General features: G+C 44.9%; 1 protein-coding gene, 1 long non-coding RNA gene and 1 pseudogene across 3 annotated transcripts; 2 read left to right on the forward strand and 1 right to left on the reverse strand.

The window, feature by feature from the left end:
- Positions 1 to 345: 345 nt before the first annotated feature.
- LOC147800459 (uncharacterized) lies at positions 346 to 12,945 on the forward strand (annotated as a pseudogene). The gene is made up of 8 exons (XR_015426244.1): positions 346 to 552; positions 6,086 to 6,226; positions 6,737 to 6,881; positions 8,747 to 8,980; positions 9,808 to 9,999; positions 10,905 to 11,076; positions 11,413 to 11,546; positions 12,395 to 12,945. The product of XR_015426244.1 is annotated as an uncharacterized LOC147800459 (transcript).
- A 2,955-nt stretch (positions 12,946 to 15,900) lies between these two features.
- On the reverse strand, positions 15,901 to 18,648 carry LOC147800460 (uncharacterized). The gene is made up of 4 exons (XM_087145047.1): positions 18,326 to 18,648; positions 17,868 to 18,061; positions 16,745 to 16,914; positions 15,901 to 16,653 (listed from the first exon to the last, which is right to left on the reverse strand). Exons 1-4 carry the CDS (start codon positions 18,646 to 18,648, stop codon positions 15,901 to 15,903), a joined length of 1,440 nt encoding a protein of 479 aa, XP_087001173.1.
- A 4,113-nt stretch (positions 18,649 to 22,761) lies between these two features.
- On the forward strand, positions 22,762 to 25,136 carry LOC147800461 (uncharacterized). The gene is made up of 3 exons (XR_015428117.1): positions 22,762 to 22,868; positions 23,706 to 23,839; positions 24,697 to 25,136. It is a non-coding gene; the product is annotated as an uncharacterized LOC147800461 (long non-coding RNA).
- The last annotated feature ends 2,787 nt before the right edge of the window (positions 25,137 to 27,923 follow it).

Raw genomic sequence — 27,923 nt, forward strand, 5'->3', positions numbered from 1 at the left:
CTAATGGAACGCTACTGTAGCTTCTGCAGTTCACGACAGTTTAGCTAAAATATCTATGATCTTATTTCTGTCATCAGCACAAGCGCCCTCTGTCGAGTTACTATGTTTGCTGAACCCTACAACCCCAAAAAGTTGAACTCAAGTTCCAAACATGGAATGAAATACGTGAGAGATTTTGTTTATAAAAACACATGTCCTGTTGCATTGAACAAACACACAGATTAATCGGTACCATCTGCTCAAATTGTGGTGTACAAAATTTTTTTCACTGACGATTTTTTTTCTTAAAATGAGGGCATTTGAGATAAATGAATTAGCAAACGCATAAAGAAGCGGAAAAGTCAGTTGTTGACTCACTCCAAAGTTGCACTGGTAAAGACTTGGGTTTAAGTTGGTAGGCTTTTTACCTGTCTATTAAAAGTGCGCAGTCCAATCCTCCAACCGACCATGAAGCTTCTTCTGTTGTGTATTGCTGTGGCTCATGCTAGCCTGGCTCCTCTCCATAGGACCAACCAGCGCGCAGTACCAGACAGCTGGATCATAAAAGTTGGGGTAAGTTTCGGAAGCATCGATGCTTTTACCTTCTGGACTCACAGGGCCTAATTTTAAGTTCTATAGTTATGGTTTTTTATGGTGTTCTAGAAGTGAAACATTCCGTCGGTGATTTGACGAAGTGACGAATCCGGATGCCCAACCTGTCACAGTGATTCAGAGAAAACGAGCCATTTTGTCTAACCTCTTTTTAAAGTCGATAGTTTTATCATGCCTATTGGACCAAAAGGTATATAAATCATGTTGTTTGAATGCAGAAAAATTGCATTACAATAAAATGGCAACAATTCATAAATGCAGTCGGCATTTACTTTAATATTTATGCAAGAATATCTTCGTCATTTCGTCAAAACCTCAATTCGTGTTGGCACATACATTTGCAGCTTCGTACATTTTATTTATTCGTTAGTTCGTCAAAATTGAAATCTGCAACGCGCAACATTCACCGCACAAAAAGTTTGACTTTGTCAAAAAAGATTTTTTTATGGAAGTTGCGTTACATTCGTTGCTTGCTTCGTAAGTCTTATTATAAGTGAGATTATCTTAATGACTCCGTTGCATCTCAAAGGACTTAAAAACGAAGACCTTAATATTTTTCTTTCCAAAGGCTTAAATTGCATATTGCTACTGAAGAAAAGACATCTCGACTGCTTTAACACATCTGAATCGTACGGATAGACGCACTGATTCAGTCATTTCCCTTCAATGTTACGTTTTAGGTGAACTAAAGTCTACCATTTTTGCGTGTTTCTGGCAAAATCATTGCCTCCTGCAATAATTTTGAAGAACTAGCTTTTAAGTTTCTTTAACAGCGTTAGTAGTCAGAAAAGTCGGCTTGCTCAGATTAATGAATAAACGAAGTAATTAAGAAATCAAGCAACCAAAGGTTAGCAAGAACTTACACGAAGAAAAATTTAATTAAAAACATTTATTTCAATGACCACTATATTTTATTTAGTGCAAGTCTCACAAAATGGATAAAAAAATTAATTCAATTCACGTGTGAATCATAGGGACAGTTCACGTAGCAACATTTTGATGAAGAAATCTAAATCGATTGGAACAGATTATGATTACTCTTGTATTCACAAAGAGGGCACCATAAACCAACTTACCATACACTTTGTTTTACAAAGAAAATGCACTTTGTGTTAAAGCTAAAGTTGGGGGAACAAATCCCAACGAGCTATCCGTTAAACATTTTCACGTGCATTTAATAGAATAGAATTCAATTCCTGCAATCATATCTGAAAACTACACTCAAATCAATTTGGTAGTCATAATGTAGAAGAAAATGTACTTCGACAGCAATAGAACTGGGGATCTTGTGTTTCGGTCTTTGACATCTTTATGAAAGGCGAAATGCGCCGAAACACAGACACTTCAGGCCACCATCATCACTGTCTGATTTACGCTGGTAGTTGAACACCAATAAGGTCTCGGGTTCGTACTCAATCTGGCATGTTTTCTCTGGGTACTCCGAGCTCCTTGTGCTTTTTAAACTGGCCATTCTGCACATCATCTTCTTTCTGAAAGTTGGCCCAAATAGGCAACAGTACTAAGTCACTTGCGAACAACCCCTTACAAATAAGAAATAAGCACTTAGGAACAGTTCTGTGTAATAATTAAAATGTGCTTAGCACTGACGCACATGAGTTGCACTGAAAAAAGAAATCTTCAGAAAAGTTCAGATTATCATTGGCCTATTCAATCTCATTGTGAAGTAGGGTACGCAGCTACAAAGTGGCACCTTTCCATTCCAGTATTCTAATATGGCTAGATTTGCCAATAAATATAGACTTTCTCGCATATGTGTAAAAGACCCAAATTTGTTTTTTAAATCTTCTTTCTAAAAAGGGGAAATAAACGTTAATGTTCCCCAGCCTAGTTGATAGGTAGACTGTTCCCGAAAAGGAAGAGTTTGAGAGCATTACGCCAAAATGCGTGGAATAATGAAATAGACACAGTCCAGAAAGAAATTTACATACATGACGTTTTATGAAAGTCCTGAGACGGTGAGGAATTAACAAGGACGAAAGCTACCTGTTGGTGTTCCGTTTGATCTTTGACATGTACCAAGTCTCTGGAAAACAGGATGCAGGTATAAAGAGTGCAAAAGTGAGACTTTTACGGACGGTGAAAGTGTTTGGATGCAGACTAGCAGAAAAACGAGAAGCAGCAAAATACCAGGATATCCATTGGCACTGAATCAGAGGAAAGACTAAGCTGGAAGCCCAGGGAAGCAAAAGTACTATGAACTTCGGGAAAGGCGATTCGTCCGAGCACAATACACAGACCGTAGTCGCGCAGGTAATTTACCACTCGAAGTATGAAGAACCTGAAAAATGTGGGCTTGTCCCTGCGGTTTTACTTGGTGCATATTACACAGACGAAAGGCCAAACTGTCATGTTACAGGGAGGAAAAAAACTGCTACTAGCCCTACGATAATGGGATTCCACTCTTGGAAACTGACTGATGTGCATTCTCACTTCATTCTTCAGCACCTCATCATTTGCTTTATTCTGCCTTCCTCCTCTGTCTTCTTGTAAAAGTACACCACGCGGATTCATTTTGGCCACTACGGTGCGTCGAGAGGAATTTTGAGGCAGTCAAGATTTCACTAATGACAAGATGTACAGGGCGTTTCAAGAGGCGTTTGTCTTCTTGCTGGCTGCACTTGTGACTAGCCTTGTTTCACTTTTGACATGCCTTACGGCATTCGTGCCTGGCTCTTCTTCACTTATGACTGGCTCTGTTGTGTCTGTGACTAGTTCGGCTGCACCAGTGACTGGCTCTGCTGCATTTGTGACTGGCTCGGCTGTACCTGTGACTGGCTCAATTGCACTTGTGACTTGCGATCTTTGCAGTGTTAAATGTACGAACAAGCAGCCGCAAGGCCCACAGAGAGATACGTTTAAACACTCACATGCTATCAAGTTGTGTCGGATCAATGCATGAATATCACACTATTACGATAAGTGCTTACTTCATGTGTTGGAAACCACTTCTTTCAGCAGATGCTTTCCAGCAGTGCAGTGACGAGGGTTCCAAGCTAGGGTCGTTGTTGTGTTGTTTGCCATTGTTTTAATGGCGCTTTCAGCAACTCGGTCTATTTACTCCAATAACTGTACGTTTATTCATAGACTTTATTAATCAGCATCACATTACGCAGTTAGGAAGAAGGTCCAGTTTTAAAGGCAGGAGGAAACCGGAGAACCTGGAGAAAACCTGCAAGAGTGAGTATGGACTGGAAACCAAATGCACTTAAAGCCTGGGCCAAGCCAGGACTCGAACCCGGGCTTCATTGGTGCTAACCCGCTCCCCCAGTTAGGGTCGTTGTTGTTTTTTAATGGCGCTTTCAGCAACTCGGTCTATTTACTCCAATAACTGTACGTTTATTCATAGACTTTATTAATCAGCATCACATTACGGAGTTAGGAAGAAAGTCCAGTTTTAGAGGCAGGAGGAAACCGGAGTACCCGGAGAAAACCTGCAAGAGCGAGTATGGACTGGAAACCAAATGCACTTAAGGCCTGGGCCAAGCTTTGCGGACGTTATACAGGTGTTTATAGCTCGCAGTACCGCCAGTAGCCAATCAGCGTACCCCGGGCGGTCCTGCTAGTTCTCCGGCTCCCGCAAGCTTCGGGGTACGCCTCGCGCGCCCTCTACGTTAGCTCGCGAATACTCAAACGTGCCTCTGTCACGTTACATTAGTTAAAAAGTGGTCATAACAAAGATAACAAAAACATCGGTGACATGCCGAAAATACTTCTACATTATAGAAGAAATTGTCGCAACTTGCTGGCTGCCTTGTCTTCTCCTGGACCTGCAGTGTACTAGGGGCACCATCTGAAGAAAAAAGAACATAAACGAATTCAGAATTTCTTTAGTTTGATATATGGGGATGCAAAGACTTCCTAAATTGTAATAATTACCCCCAAAAATGGAGCCAGATGCCACCATAAACCTTCCCCAAGCATTTCTACTGCACGTTGATGGTTTTATGGTGCGGCAAGCTCTATTGGCCATTTCAACCCTGCAACGTGCCCTGCTTAAACTGTTACAGGTCGGAAAACTGTTAAGTATTCCGCGATAATTGTTTCCCATGCCTTTTGAATCAGGAAAAAAATTGCTGATGTCTCAATTACCTGGGTCTGAACTTGATTCATCATTGTCATTGATGTCAAAAACCCATCCTGTCCAAACTTCATCGCCCGATTTCATGGAAACCTTTCGCCCTTTTGCCATAGTCCGGTGCAAAGCAGGTCTTTTACTGCAACAACATCCTTGGAACCATTTTGATCCCACTGAACTAATGTGTCATCTCCTGGGTCTGGGCCGGTTTTGATTAAATAGTAAGCGAATTAAAGATTAACCCAGTTTTTTCACTTTTTGAACTCGAAATACAACTCGAATTGTAAAATCCACTTTTTAGAGTGTATGCTGCTGAAAAGTATGTTAGTCTTCAATTTACATGTAAGACCTAAATAGCATCATAGCCTCTATAAAAAAATGATGCAAAACGAATATTTTGTGAAGGTTTGTTTCACACATGTTACATGTACATGTAAATTAAGGTACTAGGTAGGCCACTGGCGGGAGAGGGGTGTTGTGTAATTTAAGACCCCATTCCATAATACATCAGAAAACTAACTTCCAAAATTGTTGACTCTTATAGAAAATGAACATTACTTATTGTATTTCCCTAGAGAACAAAAACCCTGCTCTCTTTTAACAAGATTACAATCTTGCAGATATTAACACTACAGTGGTGAGTCAAAAAATTAGCATTGGCCTAATTTTCCAATCTACTTCAGATTCCAAATGATTGGGAAGTGATTTTCTAGAATGGAACAGGTTCCTAAAAACTACACAATACCCATACCATTCAATAAAATTAGCATGATGGCTACATGATATAAATGTACTTGTACTACGTAGGGTTATTTGTAGGCCGAGCATAGGCTTTACGGTAAAACACACAGGCCATGGACACTAGGATCGGTTGGGGTAGCCCTGGCTTCCATGGATGCATCTACTTCCCAAACGGTTAGGTACTACTCCGTAAACCATAAAAAGTCCATGTTTTTGATGGTTCCGTACGCTATGGCATTTTAAAAAAGTGCTCTGCCAGTTTCAGGTAGTTGTACTTTAAAGACCCTTATAATGAACTTCTACCTATATCTAACATCCGGGTTCGTTAACGTTTAGTGCGTTACCATGCGGCGATATCAATATTCGATTTTGCCTTTTTCTTTTATGGGAAGTCAGCGGAGAGTGCAACCGTGTAATTGCTCTCATAGATTCCTGTGATGCTGACTGTAATCAAAATTTTACAGTGTGGAAAGCCTAACGCTCGCCAAAATGTTGACAGTGCGAAAAGAATCTAGCTGCGACAGTCGACGTTTGGCGGAACAAATGTCCATGGCGTATTATCGGCGGCCCACCAATCATATGACGTTGATAATGTTATCAGGTGATAATGTGAAATTTTAGATATCGACTGCATTCTTACACTGATGCGTATTTTAGGATTTTGACCAGCTTGAGCACGTGCAAGAAGAGATCAAGGACATCTTCTCCACATTCCGTGCACCTGCGCCCAAAATCACCAAGCTCGAAAAACTCATGCCGGTTCTGACCCTCAAGATTCCAGAGCACATCCTTACCAGGGTAGGTTACTGCCCTTGTGGTATCATATCAGGCGAGAAGCAGCTGCAGTGAGCTGTCCGTTTTGTGTAAGCAAACAAAATATAGGTACATGCTATATAAAACAAGTGATAAGTTTTAACGCCTTCTTGGGAACACTTCATGAACGCAGTGCTGTGTCAGTATTAGCTAAAGCTGAACACGTTTAGAGTTTGCTTTTTTAACAAAGACATGTTGTTATTAAATACAGACACAAAGACACATTTTGGGTATTAATAACATGACAGGCAAACAGCTTTCTAGGATAGTAACACTTTTTGAACACGGAAATACGATTATTTTCAAAAAGGTATTAATTTTATACTGTTACACGTTTACGCTGAGACGCGTTCATAATGGGCGTTGGACTTTACAGTGTTTATACTGAAATTCTCTTGTGTCTTTTTACGGTTTTTTGGTTTGGTTTTGTTTTTGGTTGTGGTGGCAGTTACTAGTGTTCTCTTTGAAATGCTGAAAGCCATTGTTTGTGTTCAGGTGCGTGGTATTGAGGGCGTTGAATATATACACGAGGACACCATCGCAACAATTCTCGGCTCACAAAATAACCCACCATCATGGGGTATTGATCGCATAGACAGTCGCAGTGGAATCGATGGTGTGTACAACTACAACGACAGTGGTAGGTTATTTTGGTTTAATGAGATTATTACATTCATTAACCACCAGGGGAATCTCTAAGCAAAGCACGAGTGTCAAATGGTGGTAATTCATTTAGAAGGATCAAATGAAATACAAACTAACAACTAATGAAGAGTTAAATCAGAGAAGAAAAATAGGTGTGATTTGTGGTGTACATCATTATATTTACCTCACCTTTTATTAAACAAAGTTGTTTCAGTAATGTGCACGTGCAAATAACATGCATGGTTTTAATGGCTTGCAGTGCATATTTCCAGAGTAAACTGCAAATTCCCATGCCCATTCAAGTGTACCTTTTGGCAGTTGTACTGATTTTCTCCGTAGCAGCTGTGGAAATCTTGAATATGATTCCCTCCATTTTAGTTATATCCAATGATGATAATAATAATAATGTAGCGGCAGCACTTGCGCGCCCGCTGGGGGCGGACCCTGACGATCCGGAGGGGGGAGACTGGTCTCCCGGTAAGGGATGGATTGGATCAGCTTGTAACACAGGTCATCAAATAATCACCTCTAATTTATTCGTCAATGGAAAGAAAACCCTATAAATTAATACAAAAGCATGAACTCTAATTAATTACATAAGTGCTTTAGTTGATTCATGAGCAATAATTAAACAACAATGACATCAAATGCAATGGTGTACGCGAAATAGACGTTCTGTAATGGCATGAGTGCGTACTGCTTATACATATCACACATAATACATAGAAGCGAATATGCTATTTAAGCTAACGCACAACCCAAATTTCTATTCACGGTGGCTTTGGGGGCTTTATGCAAATGCGCTGACCACGTGACGGTACCGCGCGAACACGATGTACATGTCAAACGTTTATAAGTGACCATAAATGGCAATGTATAATGGATGAAATTACAAAATACCGGTGCTAGGATATGCCAAATACCCCCCAAACCCCGACTCACCCAGACACCACGGGTTGCGAGACCTACAGCGGTCTGCAGGGCCCAGTAACTCCAAGGGAACAGGCTGAAAACTGTCCGAAATGATCCCGAAATGTTGCGCTGTCTCCGCCGAGATGGCCACGGAAAGAAAAAGGACGAGACGTGGTCGAAGGGTCGGTAACGCACACTGGGCAGACCGGCATACCCAAGCGCGGTGTAAATGGTAAAAATGTTGACAATGCCCGTAATTACAATAAAAATGAATCCAAGCGTTTTAAAACAGATAATGAAGTCGGCGGAAGGTATTCCGGCTAAATCTTATGTTATCATGATAAAAATTAAATGGAGCTAATTCTAATAGAGGCGCAAGGCCACGTCAACGTGAAGGGTGAGGGGACCCTCTCAGTTGCTATGCAACAACGTAAACATTGAAAGGATCTTAAAGGCGTATACCATGTGCATGTAGATTATACATGATAAATATACGGGCAACTCCCCACAATAATAATAAAATTTACCGCTAATGGGTCATTAGGGAGACATTCCCATAAGAACGTGCACAAAATTTTTCCAACTTTACTGTCCCATAATTCAATATTCCCTAATCTGATCTGAACCAAACTTTGTATGTTTTCATTTTAGGCCCTAAACTATCATCTCTCAAATTCGGCCTCCTTCGGTAAAATTTGGCCTCCTTCGAGTGGTTTGAAAATAGGGAGACACTGAAATGTCTCCCTAAAAGCCAATGTCTCCCTAATGCTGAATTTACCTCAAAACGTCTCCCAAATGACCTATTTGTAAATATAAAGAATAGTAACACCTTTGCTAAGTTGAACGCACATTTGCGCTTCTTTTCATATTGCCCGAGTAGAGCAACTCCGTTGTGGCTTTGTTTCATCGACAATAAGCTTTTTAAAAAATTACATTTATCTCTGATAGCGCAGGGTGAAGGGGCGAACATATTTGTTACAGACACCGGCATCAATATCAATCATCAGGCGTTTGGTGGACGAGCTTCCCTTCTGTTCGGGGCTGCTGATGATAATGGGCATGGAACTCACTGCGCTGGTACTGCTGGAGGAAATACCTACGGTATCGCACGTAAAGCTACCATCTACAGCTCCAAAATTTGCACCGGTCAAGGATATTGCTATTTTAGTACCATTTCCAAAGGTATGTCTGGCAATCACTTTATTCCCAAACTTCGTTTTACTCATTTCACGATTATTATTCTTGCATGCACTTTTGGCACAGCCTTGTAATGTCACCGAAAATTTGAGTGCAGATTTTATTGGGCTGCTCTTTTGGGATTTATGTCTGCTATTCTTTGCTCTTCTCATACATATCAGTCAGCAAGGAAGAAAACTGCGCTAAAACTGTAATAATCACAGCCGGGGGAACGGCTCCTAATGCAAGGTTGGGTGTAAGACCATAGCTGAAGTGGTAATGAAAACATCTTAATTTTTTTCTGTCGATCGACACGAGGAGACGCCGTTTGTGTGTGTTTTTTAATTTACACGTTCATGATTCTATATGCTATTCCTTTATGACCATTTGTGTAATCTTGCATTTTAACTTTACAAAAGTTGTTCCACTACAAGTGACTAGTTCATTTCTGAATACTTAATAGTTGAATTTTTTCGACGTGCAGGACAAAACTCTGGTGGGGTTATCAAATGACAATTCCTTGATGGTGAAAACTTTTAGCACCCCATCCACAGGGGATTCACCACCTTCCGTAATGGGTGTGAGGAAACAGGACGGTCGAAAGGAACTAACTCATTTGAAAAGTTGTCCCCATAAATAAATACCGGAAGGACTTTTTTGTGTGCGTCAAGCTTTCAGAAGAACTGAAAGCATCAGTTCTCTTTTCTTCAACAAAGAACAATACTCGTGTTCGTGTCTAGTGTCTAAGGACATGAATGGCACGCTGCTTTCCTTAAACAGCGGTTTTGCCTACTTCCCAAGTGACAGTTCCCATTCATGTTTCCTTTTGGAAGGTTTGGAAGACATCGTCGACAAGTTCGGTTCCGGCAACGGCACGGGCGTGGTATCAATGTCTGTGGGAGCAGGGTATAGTCCCTACTTCAACTCACTTATCCAGAACATTCTCAACGAGGGACACTGTTTCTGTTGCTGCGGGTAATTCAAACATAGACGCCTGCGATGAATCGCCTCCATCAGTGCCAGGGGTGAGTTTTTGTGTCGTACGGTCCAGAAGTGCCGAGGCCATTTTGTCGAAACTCTTTTGAGCGTATAGTATTACGATTGGTGAAAAATGGCGATACATGGATTTGTGGTGAATTAATATATAAAAGAAAAAGCATGGTGACATCATGACAGGGGGATTAACAGCAGTGAAACGCTTCATCATTAAGTTTCATTTCAGTTTCATTTATTTATTTTTCATGATTAAAACAAATTTACAAATTTCAGAGATACAAAATATACGCTCAAAAATATATACTTAGTTAAGAATCTACACCAAAAAACAAAACAAAACAAAACAAAAACCCACAAAATACAGTAACAGACAAACTTAGAAACAACAGCACAAGCAACAACACCACATCCACACAAACACAAAACACATGTAACACCCCTGCTGGATTGCAAAAAAGCAAACTTAATTACTATGGAGTTGCTCTCCTGGTGCTACAAAAAGGCCAAAAACACAACAAAACATAAAGTACAGCAGACAGAAAAACAGGAAATGAATAAACACAACATATTATATCACCGAGAAAAACAAAACCACAACGAGCAAACACCCCAACCAAGCAACAAACAAACAAACACCCCAACACCCCAACAAACAAACAACCCAACAAACAACCCCAAGACCCCAACAAACAAAAAAACAACCCAACAAACACCCCAACAACCCAACAAACAACCCAACAAACCAAAACAAACAAACACAGGGTAGTAGTTAAGAAATACGCACGGCTGTTAGTAGTTATTTGAACTATTTAGCTGTATTGACTACAAACCCAGACATGATATATCTCCACTTTGTCGGAGTTACAGTGACTTTTAGATTCATTTTTATAATGAGGAAAGGTAATTCGCATGACTAAAGCCTTTTCCTTGATAGGCAATCACCGTTGGAGCCACAAATAGATACGACAGACGTGCCTATTTCTCCAACTACGGCTCTTGTGTCGACCTCTTCGCACCCGGTGTGGACATCGTTAGTGCAAGCCACTCATATAACACTGGAAGTGTAATAATGTCAGGAACTTCAATGGCATGCCCTCATGTCTCAGGTGAGGTTCGCTTGCATGCCAACAACACATTTGCCATAAAATGTTTATATAATTCGTTCAATTGGCCAGATTGTTAGTATCTACGTTATGAGTATAAGGTCTTCAGACTGTAGTCTCTCGTTCAAGATTTTCAGAGGGTCCAATTTTCCTGATTTCAAAATGCTTGCAATTGAGATGAAAGAAAACACAATTAAACTTTCAAACCGAAAAGCCAGAGTAGTTATTTCAACATTTTTGTACACATTGCACAGCTATTGTATGGAACACTTTCCTGGTTTTCCAAAGCAATGTTTTAAACAGCGGCATTTAAAGCATGTTTCTGAAATTCCTTTGCAGGTGCCGCTGCTGTTTATCTGGGATCAAACCCAGGTTCATCTCCACAAACTGTGCATGATGCCATTGTGAATAATGCGACTCCCGACGTAGTGTCTGACACTCAAGGATCCCCCAACAAGTTGCTCTATGTCCAGGTAAAAGTTAAGTTGCGTTAAGTGATACTGGATACATGTATACGGCCATTATAGTAAACACTCGTTGAATTTAACACCCACCTTGCCCAATTTCAGCACAGAATTAATACTCCGCCTTTAACCGCAGGAGTTCCAAAAGAACCATTCAGTTATAGTATTGAAAATTCTCTCGACAAATAAAATCGTTCAAACTTTAGAAAACACGAAAGGACCTTTAGACATTCAAAAGACTATATCAAAATTTTTGTATCAGCTCTACATATTTGAGCCATAGAAGTTTTTCAGAACGTATTTACAACCTTTGATTAAAATTGGATGTGAGACATATAAAGAGAAAAACGAAAATAATTAATTTGGTAAATGCATAAGATCACAATAAAACGAAATTCATTTGTAAAGGTATATTGTGCTTTTAATTAATTACTCGAACGTTATGGATGGACACGAACAACTAAAAAGAATACACAGATCCTTGCGTCTCTTCAACTCTGAATTTGATTGTGCCGTTTTGAAAACAGACTGTAGAAACTGGGTTCAGTGATAACAGAAGCCTCTTCTATACCTTTATATACCAAGTGCAGTGGATTTTTTCAAGAAGCAAGACATACCCAACATATGTCAAGCAAAAATCTGCAAGTATATTCTCAGGAGGATGGTAAATGGTCTTTCCATTTTTTGTAGTAAACAAAATAAAGAGACGAAAGCCGACTAAACTGACGAGATCCAAATCCTTTGCGGGAAGAAAGAAAGAGTCATTATTTTATAACACATGCGACTAAAGGACACTAAAGGACACTCGATCTATCCTTGATTTAACACATTAAATGCTTTCTTACTTTTATTTGCAGCCCTAAGTATCTACACACCATGGATGCCGGAGACCAGAATCATATGACAAGATTTGAGAGGGTTGCAATTCAAAAAGATGAATGGAAACAATGAATGAAGACGGCCGTATGACAAAAAAGTACACTATCAAACAAATTTAAACAGCGAATCTTCCGCAACAAATGGTAATACCTCATTTTACAACTGTTGCGAATTAAATTGGCAATCTTGCTAAATGTGTTAAGCAATGTTGATCCCATCATACAGCAGAAGTGTTCCTGTGATGTACATGCCTAACCCACTGCTGGCCGCTTGAACCTGTAATGTAATGGGTGTATTTTTAAGAGTAGGTCCATAAATCGCTTTCACATCGAACATTGCAAAGCACTTACAATAGCCTTGAGTACTCTTAAAGAATTCTTAAACCGCTGGTAAGAACTCCAAAAAACAAAAAACAGAAGAGAAAGATGACAATCCTCCAAACATTTACTGAGAACCCTGTATTATGATGTGAAAAATTATATAAATCACAAGCCTGGGGAATGAAATAAAACAACCTGCATTTACTTTATGTCTCCCTTTATATCTATGAGCAGTTGTTTTAATGTGAATGTGTTTGATGTTATGTTGTCCTACTGAAAGACAAAGATGTAACCCCGTTCTTTTAACAGATTTTTGGTATATCCGTTCGCGGCCCTCCGTTTTCGATGCCATACGGTACAGACCTTTTCACCCACATCACTAGATGTAAACATTACCACCACGTGTTAACCGCCTTGGCTACGTTGATCGCATATATTCCTATGGGCAGTTTCAACCACATGTAAGCGCACGTGCGAACGCTGTATGCTTACTGACTAGTTTTTTTGGAATGGGTAGATTACCATCACAACACTATGCACTCATTGCCATCACAACACATAGGTAAAGGTCTGTACGAATCTGGTATTTAGACTACGGCTTCCATTATTGGCATTTAATAAGGCACTGTGGTTAACGGCCGTAGTTGCATAGAAAATATTGACCGTTTCAGTCAAGTTCTGACATTGAAAATTTTCAAAACGAGATTTTTAATTTGTAGTCAGTGTGTTGCGTCAATGCAGCAGCCTCTTCTCATCCGCTCTGAAAGTCATTCAGCTTTTTATTTACAAATCTACGCTTCGTTTTCCAGTAAAATATCATTAATATTGTCTCGGTAGTAAAAAGCTAGCCAACCTTGATTCAAACATACAGTTGATAAGTTCTCCCTTGGTTGCGACCTTTACATTTACATCAGAACCCGATCATTGTCTTCGCTAGCTTCTTGTGGGTTGCTTGCCGTGAAAGGGCTCCCAATAGGTGATCTGGATTGCTGGCAGTTCGGGGTGTTGGTAATAGTGACCTGCGAGGAGCATTCTCTGCTCCAGAATCTTGTCAGACATCCCTGGGGAGATATTTAAGTGTATGAAGTCCCCAATATTATCATATAGCGGCAGCAAGACTTCTTTATATGAACTGAATCCACGTTTTTGTATGGCTCAGGGTTTACTTTCGTTCGTCCGTTGCCCCGTCATACCTCTTGGTATCAACATCTATATTACAAGGGTCATAAGAAGTTGCAGAAATAGGTTTCTATACAAAAGAAGTCACTGATTTAAAACGTGTCTCCTATTACCTACAGTCTGCGTCTACAAGTCTGCGTCTTAGGCCTACTATTCATTTCTAATGTTCAGATCACTCTAGTCATCTTCTTTGGTTTATAATGAGGTTTCATAGTTATCATAATCAATCAGAAAAGTTGGAAAACTGAGGACCACCAATTTTTCCCAACAGTTTGGTTTTGTTTCATAACAATATGTTTCAGAAACTGCACAAAAATTAATAATGTGTTCTTGTGTAATACTTTTCCTTGGTCTCTTTCCATGAAAAACACAATTTTGAACTTTCCTTAATGTTCGATCAAGGCTTCCAATGATTTTAGAGCAACCTGAAAAAAAAAGCAAGCAAACGTTTGGAACAATGAGTTTAGAACAACAAAGGAAAACCACTACTGGGAAAACAAAGGGTGAAAGCGATGGTGGGCAGCTGTAGTGTCGATGTTCCCCTACTGGCGATGCGGTCCCTGTGGGCGGGCGGCTCCGGAACCTCCCTGGCGGGGTTGGGCACGGGGCAGCAGTTGGTGCTGGACCTCTGTCTGCCGGGAAAGGGCCTCCCAGAACCCGGCCGGGACGCACTTGGGGTAGCGTGGCGGTGGGGGAGCCCTGGGTGGCCGGAACCCTCCTGGAGACGGCTGGTTGGCCACGGAAGGATCGACAAAGAATTGGCCGTACTGCTGCCCATCGTAGGTGGTGATCCGGGTTCTCGTCAGGCGGTGTCCAAGCTCGTCAACAACTATTGGTATTGGTGCTCCAGTCTCCACTCGTTATGCAGGTGCTCGCCCGGGCGGCTCCGGTTGCGAGTGAGGCGTATGAAGGTCTCCCTCCGTGACCAGGTGTGGTGACGAGGGCGAACGTCCCGGAAGCTTGGGTCCCCTTCCAGCTTAGTATTGCTGGCATGGACGTCCAGCATGTCCACATCCTCCACCTGGATGGTGTTGACCGCGACCCCCTTGCAGAAGTGGTAGTGCCGGCCACGGGTGTCCTCCCGGTAGAAGCTGACCCCGCAGTCCTTCTCACACTGGAAAGGAGGGGTGGGCTGTAGAACCGAGCAAGCTGTCCTCAAGTGGTGCCTCAAGCTCTGTCGCTGGGTGAACGCCTGTTAACAGTAGGGACATGTCACAGAGTCCATCCTGTTGGGAAGAGAAAATGGGATATCAGTGGTTAGGGATAACAAGTATCGGCTTGGTCAAACCACCCAGCGCCCCCCTTCGAGTCAGGGGAGTGGGATCTGGTATCACAGATTGATGCTGTGCGCCCACCGCGTTCGTACTGTCAACTTCTCCGTGCTCGAGGGGGGTCCCGTCCGATTCACTGGAATCAGTGGTTCCCCCGGCGGGGTCCTGCGTCGCCTCCTCAGCCTGTGAGGGGGACCAGGGACGGGACCAAAGGGCCGCGGCTCCCCGATCTCCGTGGGTGCTTTTGGTGCCTCCTCCGCCAACTGTGAGGCAGGCCGGGGGCGGGCCCGAGTGGATGCGGCTCCCCGTTCTCCTCAGTCGCTGGATGCCCCATGCTTGCACGTCTCCACATCCCAGGTCGACGTTGCCGAGGTAGGGCTTCAACCGGTTGTAATGCGCAATCCGGGGTTTGGCTCAAGGTGACTTCTGGATCCTATAGGTGACGTCGTTAATGCACTCCAGTACCACGAACGGCCCTTCCCAGCGGCGTTGCAGCTTCAGTGCTCGGCCCACCTTCTTGGTTGGACTGTAGAGCCAGACGACCTTCCCGGGCTCGAAGACTCAGCTCCCTGAGTCCTCCGATCATATTGCCGCTTCTGATACTGTTGACTGCGCTGGAGATGGCGCCGCGTGAACTCATGGGCACGCTCGATCCTCGTCCTCAGTCCGTCCTCCACATACTCGTGTACCTCCAGGTCCAACAGAAGCCCCACCTCACAGCCAAGAATGAGCATGTTTGGTGAGTTTGGTGCTGTCGTGCTGGGAGGAACGGTACGCCATCATGACATACGGCAGGTGTTCATCGCAGTCGTTCTGGTTCTCAGCCACGAATATGCTCAGCATGGTCTTAACCGTCCGGTTGAAGCGTTCCACCAGTCCATCTGACTGCGGATGGAATGGCATTGTCCGCGTCTTCTGGATGCCAAGGAGCCGGCAGACCCCCTGGAGCAAGCCAGCCTCGAACTCCCGTCCCTGGTCGGTGTGGATCTCCAACGATGTGCCAAAACAGGTGATGACCTTCTCCACCAGTGTCTGGGCCACCGTTTCTGCTGTCTGGTCCGGGATGGCAAAAGCCTCGACCCATTTGGTAAAAAAGTTGGCGACCGCCATGATTGCCGAGTTCCCTGATCTCGTCCGTGGCAGCCCTCCAGTGAGATCTCTGGCGATTCGCTTCATGGGTGCACCGGAGACATACTGCTGCAGGTGGGCCCTCCCTGGACGCGGCGAGGGCTTCCGAGACCCACATAGGTGGCACTTTTGGCACCATTCCTCGGCTGCCTGCTGCATTCCTCTCCAATAGACGGGAGCCTGTTGCAGCCTGGCGATGGTCCGGGCGATCTCCAGGTGCCCGGCAGTACGGTGGTTGTGGGCTAGTCGCAGGACCTCCCGTATCCTGGTCCGCGGAACGGCAACCCTCCAGGTCGGGGGGCTGCCGGGTGGTAGCTCCCACCTCACCTGGAGGGCCTGCTGTTGTAGCAGAAGCGTCTCCCACCTGGCCCACCATGAATTCGCACTGGCATCGAGGGCCAAGACTTCCCCCCACTATGGCCTGTGGTACCCTTGCTCCAGCCACTTCCGAACCTGGGCCAGCTCCAGGTCTCCAGACCCGTGGGAGCTCGTCCAAGTCCGATGCATCCTTTTGGTCCACGTTCTGAATGGCGCCCACTGTGGGCACCGGCTCGGCCACAGGGGGAGGTGTCCCTGCCTTGAAGCACTCCTGCCCGGCCTCTTTTGAACGTCCACATTGCCCACAGGGGACTCGGGAGACTGCATCAGCATTGAGGTGCTTGCACCCAGCTCGGTGCTCGATATCAAAATCGAAACACCCTGGTGTCTGCAACCAACGGGCCGTCTGCCCTTCTGGCTCCCGAAAATTGAACAACCATCTCAGCGACCCGTTGTCTGTCCTAAGCAGAAACTGCTGCTCCAGCAGGTAATGTTTGAAGTATTACACAAAGTGGACCACGGCCAGTAGCTCTTTCCAGGTAGTGCAGTAATTGCATTCAGACTTCGTCAGTGCCGTAAGCAACCACCTGCTCGCCCCAGCCGCCATCCTGGGACAGGACTGCCCCTATGGTGCACTTGCTGGCGCCAGGATGTACCGGTACTTGGGATGCGGGTACCTCAGCACCGGGGCTGTCGCCAAAGCGTCCTGAAGCTGTTCGAAGGCCTCCCGTCTAGGTGAAGTCCTTCTGATTCTTGTTGGTGAGACCATGAAATGGGCGGGCGATCTCTGCAAAGTGGGCTATGAAGCGGCGATAGTAGGAAGCGAGGCCCAGGAAGCTCCAGACCTGCGTCATGTTTGTAGGTGTCGGCCAACTCCTAATGACGGCGACCTTGTCGGGTCGGTTCTGACCCCCTCGGCAGACACTAGGTGACCCAAAAAGACACCTCCGTCCGGAAGAAGTTACACTTTTTGGGCTTGAACCTCAGCCCCGTGCTCTGGAACCGCTCCAACACTGTAGCCAACCTCTGGTAGTGCTCCTCGAACGTACGCCCCCAGACGAGGACGTCATCTAAGTACACTACTACCACTTGCCACTGCACCCCCTATAACACCCATTCCATCAGGCATTCAAAAGTCGCCAGGGCGTTGCAGGGCCCAAATGGCATCACTGTAAACTGGTATAGGCCGCTCTGGGTCCTAAACGCTGTCTTTTCCCGGTCCCCCTCCGCCATACGGACTTGCAAGTACCCGCTGGCCAGGTCGAGCGCGCCAAACCAGCGGGCTCCGCTCAGGGCGTCGAGGTCGTCCTCGATTCTCGGGATGGGGTACACGTCCTTCAATGTGGCTGTGTTGACCTTCCGGTAGTCCACGCAAAAGCGGACGGACCCATCCTTTTTCCTCATGAGGACTACCGGCGAGGACCAGGGGCTGTGGGACGGTTAGATGATGCCATCTTGCAGCATTAAGTCCACCTGTCTCTAAGCCTTTTGGCGTTTACGTATGGGTAACAGCCGCAGCGGCTGCCGGATGGGAAGCGTTGTCCCCGTGTTAACCCGGTGCTGTACCAAGCCCACCCCCCCTGAGCTTTCCATCCGGACCAGTGAACGCACCTGCGAACTCCGCCAGGAGTCCCTCCAGCCGGCAGCTCTCTTCGTTGCTAAGGTGTGCGGCCCCGCGGCCCCGCTGCCCTACAGGTGGTCAGCCACTTCGCTCTCAGCGCCCCGGGTGGGGTCGGCCGAAAGGCAAGGCCCGTCCTCTCCACCCTCGGCGCTCTGCGAGGAATTAGCACGAGGGCGAGGCACTGGAGTGGGAGCACCCAGGTCATCCGTTGGTCTAACCACCTCTACGTCATCCACAGAACAGAACAAGGCTAAGTGACTCCCCCGATGCACCGTAACAGGGTCCTCCGTCGGATTGAAAACTCGCACCGGAACAGCCCCGTCACGGGCGTCCACCAGGCCGGGTGCGACTTCCACCTGGCACCGGTCTGTCATTGCCAGGTCGGGGTAAATCATTCCGATCCTCTTCTCAGGGTCCACTTGTAGCTTCCCCACAACTAAAACGCCTCGTGTCCGGCCGGCACCACCGAGCTTTCCGCCACCTGCACTCTAGCAACCTGTTGCTGGCGGCCGCTCCCTTCCAGTGGGACGGTTTTCCCATCAATGACGATGACACTATCACCCCACCACCATTCGTACCGATATTTGGAAAGGAAGTCAATTCTCAGGATGGCATCTGGCTCCACGTCGGCCACGGTGTAGGTATGTCTCAGCCGTTGGTCTCCCACCTGGAGTTCAAACTCCGCCACTCCCCACACCGACATCGGGCTGCCGTCTGCCATCTTTAGTGTCGGGCCAGCAGGGCGAAGACTGGGCCGATCCACTGCCGCCATTTCGTCGAATACCTGGGCAGAGATCAGACTCAGGGCCGCTCCCGTATCCAGGAGTACCCGTATCCGCCGCCCGGCCAACCTGCGCAGGACGTAGTTTGCTAGTGGATTAGGCCTCGCCCGACCCGGCTTAGGTGGGGTGGGCAACTCAGTTTTGTGGGTCGGAGGCGACTCCCCCGCAGGCCTTGCCGGGGAGTTGTTAGTCGCTGCTCGTCTATCCCAAGGGCAGTCTCGTCTGATGTCTCGGAGCTCGTGGCATCCGTAGCACTCCACCATGGGACGACCGCCCCGTCTTCCGCCGCTTGGTGCCTTCTCCTCCGTGGGTTTCTTATCCAGGTCGTCCACAGCGCGAACTTCCCTGGCCCCGGGCTTCCCCTTCCGCTGGCAGGCCTGTGAATCCATGAACGCCTCCATCTCAGTGGCCAAGGTGACTGCTTGCGTCAACGTGGTCGCCCTCCGCGCAAAGATGTAGGGCTGCAGTTGCTCATCCGCTACAGTGGTCCGGAACGCCTCCACAGCCAAGTCCTCCTGGGATTGCGCGGGTAGTTTAGGGTATCCAGCCTTTGGATATGTGGAGGGGGCTGGTGGTCTTCCAACAGGGGGTAGAGTTCCTGCCTGGTGGGAAAATTCCACTCCAGGGCTCTTGGAAGGGTTGGTGGAACTCCCAGAAACTCACGGCTTTCACTGCTAAAACTGTGCTTCTCCTGATTTATTGTTTGGGGTCAGGGACTCAGGCCTCCCTTGCCCTGGTCCTCAGCTCCTCGCTTGACTACTAGTGGTTGTCCAGGTCTCGGAGTTGGCTTTTGGGTACTTGCCCTCCCAACTGGGGCTACCCGGGCGGATCTTTAGTGCAGACCCAACTTTGGGGAGGCCGGCACGGGTCGCGCCAACGACGCCTGGCTGAAGTCGGCCTTACAGGTTTGTGTACGGTGCCCCCGCTTAGGATCGGCCTCATAGACTCGTGTGCGGTGCGCCCCCCCCCCCGGTTCAACCTCACAGACTCGTGTGCGGTGCCCTTGTTCGGGATCACCGTCATAGACGCGTGTGCGGTGCCCTTATTCAGGTTCACCCCCACAGACTCGTGTGCGGTCACCCCATTCGGGTTCACCCCCATAGACTCGTGTGCGGTGCCCCCGCTGGGGTTTACCCCCATAGACTGGTGTGTGGTGCTGCCGCTCAGGTTCAACCTCACAAAGTCGTGTGCGGTGCCCCGTTTTGGCCCCACAGACTCATGTGCGGTGCCCTTGATCGGCATCGCCGTCATAGACTCGTATGCGGTGCCCCTCACTTGCGCCGGCAGCTCCACCACAGCGGTGTTCCGTACATACTACCGGTGTAATATACCTCGACCGAATGCCGCTGGGCGCCCCCCTCACCGGCGCTGGATGAGCGTTGGTGATGTTCCGAAAGGACCACCACTCCCCGCGCACCCCCGCCACCAGAGGACGCCCCCACGCTCCCTTTGTTTGCGATAATCTCAACTGGCCCTTGCCGAGGTCCCCCCCTCCTCACGGCGGCAATCCCTGCCCTATGGTGTTCCGACTGGACCACCTCATCTGCCTCGCAACTGCTGCAAGGGGGCGCCCCACAGATATTGATAACCGGAGTACTGGTAAGGGGGAGAGATGTTGGCCCCTGGTGAAACCCCGCCCCCGCCATGGCAGCGGGATAACCTTGGTGAGGCCCCGGCTGGGGTCGCTTGCCCATCACCCCGCCCCCAACGATCAGGGGAGGTCCACCTTGCGACAGCGCACGCAACGACTCGGTACGCGGAAAATGTGATGCCAAATCCTGCTCCCCCTGCCCTGTGCTATTACCCCGAGGCCTTCCCCCTCCCTACTACGGGTCAATTGTTCCACGTTTCCCCCAAAAAACAACTCCAAAAAGTCCTCATTGTTTGTCCACTTCCGGGTTGTTTCCATAGTCTGGTTCCTTGCCCATGTAGTCCCGTCCTAGTCCGTGGCGGTTCAGGTGCCAGACCCCAGTCGAACGATAAATCCATGCCCACAGAAAACGAGAAGATATACCTGATTTTCTCGCAAAACTGTGTCCCTAGCTGCCACCACTGTATCACTCCGACGGTCTACGGGTTCCACACAGAGTCAAGAAAGCACACTGGGCTCATAACGTCTGTTCACGAGAGCAAAACCTGTTTATTTCGGCAACACAATCAAACTCGCCCGTCCGAAGAATCACAACAAAACCGATCTCTCGAGGCCGCCGAAAGAAGCCTCACTGTGCAGGCGCGGCGGGGCCTCCCGGTTGGTCCAGCAAGGGTGCCAGCTGCACCACCGTGGAGCCAGACTGGCGCCCCACCCGACCTGCTGGCCCACGGCGCCACAATATTAGCGATCACTTAATGGCTTGCAAGGCAAAGTTCCAGAGTAAACTGGAATTCCTACGTCTAAATTAAACGCCAATTCAACCTTTTAATTAAACAACTGTATCCCATTTCTTATGTTTTCATCCTCCATGGCATCGATGCAAATCTGGTGAAAAATACGATCCATTCTGTTTCATTTATTTTCAAAGATAAAAATAATGATATGTAAAATTACTTGTAATAATAAGGATCAACACTCCTGCCAAGTTGAACGCACGCATTTTGCGCTACTGTTTTCATATCTAAGTTTTCTTAACAAGCATTAAAAAATGTCCTCTTCTCCGGTAGTTCAAGGTAAAGGAGCGAACGTATTCATCGTGGACATCGGCGTCAATATCAATCACGACGCGTTTGGTGGACGAGCTTCCCATCTGTCGGGCCTGCTGATGATCAAGGACATGGAACTCACTGCGCTGGTATACGTCTACGGTATCGCACGTGAAGCTAAAATCTACAGCTCCAAAGTGTGCGGTCAAGGAGGATGCTGGTATTGTACCATTTCCAAAGGTATATTTGGCCTAATTGCTTCGTTCCCAAATTTTGCTTTTTAATGATCTCACCAGTATTATTCATGGGTACAGTTCTGTCTAAGGGAGATCCTCTTGTCACTGAAACATTTCACTGAAACTTCATTCACTAAATTGAAATGCAGTGGGTAAACTGGTCGTACAATCGGGTCAGGATATTGAGCAAATTTTCACAAATCTTTTATTAGGCGATCTTAAGGAAACGTTTCGGGTCGCAAATATTTGAGTGCAGATTATGTTCAACTGCTTTTTACAATTATCTCTTCAATTCGTTGTTCATCTCTTTCATAATAGCCAGCACTGAAACAAACTACGCTAAAACTGCGATAGAAATTTGGATCACCCGAATGCAAATCACTGTAACAAACCCTTGGGCAAGGGTGTTTAAGTTTTCCATTGCTGGAAGTAATTGAAACATTCAATTGACATGAAGAGGCGCTTTTAATAATTACAAACAAAATGTACACGCTTGGGTCGTATGTTTTCTTGCTGTATAACAATTCCCGAAAACTTGGGGGAAATGTCTTGTGACATGCTCCACAAACACCTGGTGGGTTGATAAAATAACATATCCTTTGTGAAGACTTACAGCATCCCAATTCACCGGAATTCACCCCCTTCCTTCACACGTGTGAGGAAACGGGATACTCAAAATTGACTAAATTACCTAAAAAGAGGTTCCTTTTTGTACATGCAAAGTTTTCCAAAGGAGTAAAGATGTCTTTTCTACACCCAATATTAACAGGCAACGCCCGTGTCCGTGTCCCTCAGGACACGAATATGCCGCACTTCGTTCTTTGAGGGACAAATGTGCATATTTCTCCAACTACGGCCCTTGTTTCGATCTGTTTGTACCTGGGGTGGGTATCAAAAGTGCGAGCCACTCCTCCAACACTGGAATTGCAGGCACTTCAATGGCATGCCCTCGTGTGACAGGTTAGTTCGCTTTCGATACATTTGCAGCATAGGCCTACTACTTTATCAGTTCGTCGGTTTCACCACGAAGTGACGTAGCATATGTACAACGTCCAGTGGCACAGATCTGTGCTGGAAATTGGGGGAATGGGGATTGGGAAAGGTGGGGGAATGACTTGACAAGCCATGAAAATTTGAGGGGGGGGACTGTTTCACCATATAAACTTCATAGGGAGCGATGTTCATGATAAAGATGTACATCTGAAATGCGTATCAAATTCATGCAGAATCTTAAATAAGAATGGCATATCTGTGGCTTTTAAGAAATGTTTTCCCATTTTGGTGAGTGGCAAACATTTGAGTGTTGGTACGTACGTCCTAAAAATTCATCACAATTCGCTTTAATTTTTTGCTCATTTCAAAAATTTGGGGGATGACTCAATAGCCCATCCCCCGTGGAGTTGGGGGATATACATGTATACCCCCAGCCCCTCAACCGGGATTTACGCCCGTGACAAAGTCTATATGGACGGCGTCGTGGTTATTAAAACTATTCCATCTGTCTCTTCATGGTGAAACCGACAATTGTTTTCGTCTCATTGTTGGTCTCTCCGTCATGCATAGGGTTTCTCGACATGTTTTCAAAATTTTCAGAGTCTTGTTTTTTCTTCGGATTTTAAATGCTTTCATTTGATAAAGAAAATGCAACCGAACTGCAATATCGACAGTCCAAAGTAGTTATTAAACTATAGATTTTTTCCTGGACATTGCAAGGACTGTGTAGAGTACTTTCGTGTTGTAATTATTTCTAAAGCAATTTATAATTATAAGTATTTAATATCTGAAATTGCTTTGCAGGTGCCGCTGCTGTTTATCTGGGATCAAACCCAGGTTCATCTCCACAAACTGTGCATGATGCCATCGTGAATAATGCGACTCCCGACGTAGTATCTGACGCCAAAGACTCCCCTAACAAGTTGCTATATGTCCAGGTAAAGGTTATTAAAGTTGTCTTTTACCAAAGTGATATTGGATATACTGCCAGGTTACTGGATATATGGCTATATATATCCAGCTCATCCACTTCCAGTATGCGAAATGAAAGCTTTGCTCTCAACCACAAGGGTGTCAAAACAACCATTCAGATTTGAAAATTGAGAATTCTCTCGACAAATGAAATCATTCAAAATGATTATTAAAAGACGTAGGCCTAAGGGACTTTAACAGGCTTAAAAGAACTTTCAAACGTTCGAAAGGCTACAACAAAAAGACTGAATTGATATAGCCTTCCATTAATAATGACATACGATCAAAACAAGAGAAAAAAGAAAATAATTAACTTGATAAGTGCACTACATCACATCAAAAAATATGTGAATGCATAAAAGTTTTTCTGCTTGTAATTGAATAGGCCTACCCACAAGTTAATGACGACTATGAATGAAAACACCTTACAAATCTATGAGCCTCTGCAACTCTGAATTTCATTGCACTGTTTGAGAACAGACTTTAGAAACTGAATTCGATGATGAAAAAAATATCCTCAATAATTTTTATATATCAAATGAAGTAGAACACGCTAACCATATATGTATAGCAACAATGTATAGGTAACGGGGCCTTATATTCTCAAGAAGATTGTAATTACCCATTCTTGTCCGGTGCAATTAATCAAAATACCTACACCAAGATTGATTTGAATTATAAAATCCAAATCCTGTGCGGAGGGAAACGAGGTAAATTACATAAAAATTGTCATTAGTTTGTAACTTACTCGACAAACATCTCACTATCTAAACTAGGACACTTCGATTTGACACATGAAATATTTTCTTACTTCAATTTGCAGCCATAAGTATCTCCTAACCGTGGATGCCGGATATCAGAATCACGTGACAAGATTTGTGAGGTTTGCCATGCAAAAAGAAATGACATCAATTCTAGATTTTCAAACAAATCAAAACACTGAATGCTGAATCCATCAACAAACGGTACTGTAATACCTCCTCTTTCAACTTGCACGAATTGAATCAGTGAAGTTGGTAATTTCGTTACCTGTGCATTATAGCCGATGTGGCGGAAGTGGACCTGTAATGTACATGCCCTGCCCACAAATGCTGTCCGCTTAAATTTTTTAATGTAATGCATGTATTTTTAACTGTAGTCCCCAAATCATTTTCATATAAACTCAACATTGCAAAGCACCTACAGTAAACATGTTCACTCTCAAAGGATCACTTGATCATCAGTTAGAACGTCAACAAAACAGAAAAGAAAGATTACAACTTCTCAAACGCTCCCCGAAAACCCTGTATTATGATGTTTAAACCCAAAACATATAAATATGTACAAATTACAAGCCTTTAGCGAATGAAATAAAACAACCCCTGCATTTACTTTATGTCTCCGTATATTTACTTGAGCGGGTGTTCGAATGTGAGTGTTTGACGTTATGTTGTCCAACTAAAACAAAAAGACTGAACTAAATCGTTCAAAAGATTTCTGGTTGATCCACTGCATTCCTTGTTTGCGGCAAAACTTTTTCCATGCAGGCCTGTAGGCTGGGGGAGGGGTTTCGGTGGATCCCCCCGCTCGCTTCTGAGTTCCGCTCGTTGGTGGTGTTTGTTTTTTAATAAATATATAATTTTAATTTACTGTAATTTTTGGAATATAAGCAGCGGCTTACACATTGATTCTCACGCTGAAAATGTCTTTACGGCTTATACTCCAGGCGGTTTAAACGGCAACATTTGCAGAATGAAATCAATCACTAAATGTCGAGCAGTGCATCAGCGCAGCCTAGTCCGTGGTGCCGCCGCCAGCTGGCTATGCTGACACGCATACAAGCTGCGCAGCAAGGCAGTCATGTTTTCATTGGTTGCTGTTTACAATGGCTCAACTCACTAGTTGGAAAAGAAGGAAACCAGTCCAGAAAGACTGAAAAGACTTGTAAATGCACCGTAAGTACCATTCACACCTCATAAATTGTGTGGTACGTTTAATCGTTTTTGTCTTTTATGGTTGTGTAGATCCAAGTTGTTTATAATTTTACTGGTCTTTTTGTTACTGTGTTAAAAACAGAACTGCTGCCTGGCCCACCCAGCAAGGACACTAATCCAGCCCACTAAAATCAGAAATTTCGAGGACTTGGAAAATTTACGTTTATTGACAACACTCGTTCGCGCACTGCTTCACGTTAAAATTGAAAATTGCGTACCCCAAAGTTGCGCAGACCCTAATTTTTGCTTTTAACGTTTGTGTATGGAACAATATTTTACCTCTAGTCTCACGAAAAGTAAAAATTAATCAAACTCAAAATATTCTGATTCATAAATGTCGATTTTAAAGTTCCGACGACATTTTATTTGGCCCGATTTTTTTCTGAAGCGCAAAATTAAATGCCCCTCCATTCTTTTTACTTTTAAAATATTTTTTTACAATTTTTAGTTAGGTGAGTGGAAGTGATAATGATTTTAATACTAAAATTTATCACCTTTTAGATCTTCTGAAATTTTTGGTGGGATTTTTCTGAGATTGGTTTAATAATAATGTTTATATCAGTCGCTCGTCACAAATCGGCCACTTCAGGGTGCTGGGTGACGAGCAAATTCATATACCAGGCCAATTTACAACACGCCGTGAATATTGAAAACTGAAGTGGGGGGCCTATACTAAAAGTCTTACATGCATCCTTCGGTTGTGACAAAGATGGAACTTGTCTGATCTGTGTTCCAAAGCACATTATGATAGGCCTTTGAATAAAAATATGTTCACAGTGCCAAAGGTTCCACTTTCGGGTTTGACGACCCCCCCCCCCGTCTCCATCTGGTCAGGCAACGGGCCTGATAAGGCAGCATGATAAGCAGCTGTAGCCGTAGAAAACAATGGCTATTCAGACGAGGTCTAACCTGTACAACTCCGGCGTTTTATCGGCATCAAAACCTGTTTGTGTAGTTGTTATTTCACACAGCTTACGGAAAATAGTGATGACTGAGTTGTTGAGAAAACAGACGACATAAAATGATAAAACGGTAAATGATTGAATGCGTTCCGGATCACACCAGCTTCAGCTTGGTCATATTAAGACTGAGCGCGAACTCGACCGGAATTTGACATCACGAAAAGGGGTCTATGTGTAACTCTCCATCTCGCAATGCAAATATTTTCCGAGACATTAGCAAAATGGCGTTTGTGTTCACTTGTACGAATTGAACTTTACTCGAACAAGCGGTAACAACAAGCGGTAGGCCACGCAGTGTTTTACATTTTACATAGCTGTCACATTTATGACCCCAGAAAAGATTGCTCTGCCTTAAAACCTTCTACTCATAATGGTAAAAGATCCAACCCCATTTAAGGCATTGCACTATGTTGCATAATGGGTGCGTTCGATTAGCTTACACGTGTAAGTCAAACCTACACGGGAGCGTTCGTTTAACCAACACGTGATCTTCGTGCCTGCTCTGGTGTCAGCCACCACTACTCCGGCTGGCGAGGGCGTCTTTGGAGGCTGCCCGAATGTAATGACGTCACGCATGGACTGTTCGAGCATTGATGTACATGATGGAACGTGGCGGGGACTTGACCTGTTTCCCAGAACTGCAGCGTTCGATTAGCCTCATTTTAAGGCTTCCCTTGCGTGTAACACTGGTGTATTCGGGGAAACTAATCGAACGCACCCAATGCTGAGAGGGTCTTCAGTAAAATTAAACAGCATCTTTAATCCAAGAAAAATACTGTACAAAACGTACCCTCTCTTCAAATGTGAAATCAATGAACAATGAAAAGGATGACCGTCTTTTTACAGCGACTGTGGACGACTACAGGGCAGGATGATGTATGTGTTTAAAGGGCCTGTTGAAATGGTTTAATTAGTTATGGTTTTTATTGGTTATAATCTAAAATACCCAGAATGTAAATGTAGTTTTAATGAATAAATGGGAGAACGTTACTTTTTAATTTGGCGAATTAACATAGACAAATTGCATATATTTGTGACGTACATTTGAGAAGACATCGTTGCGCGCCGTTAGTGCGTCAATGCGTGTCTTGGGTCGAGTTCAGAAAATGCAGCCC

Source organism: Acanthaster planci, linkage group LG01 (genome assembly GCF_054643075.1).
Source record: "Acanthaster planci isolate LZ-2023a linkage group LG01, COTS_SCS, whole genome shotgun sequence".
Classification (NCBI taxonomy): domain Eukaryota; kingdom Metazoa; phylum Echinodermata; class Asteroidea; order Valvatida; family Acanthasteridae; genus Acanthaster; species Acanthaster planci.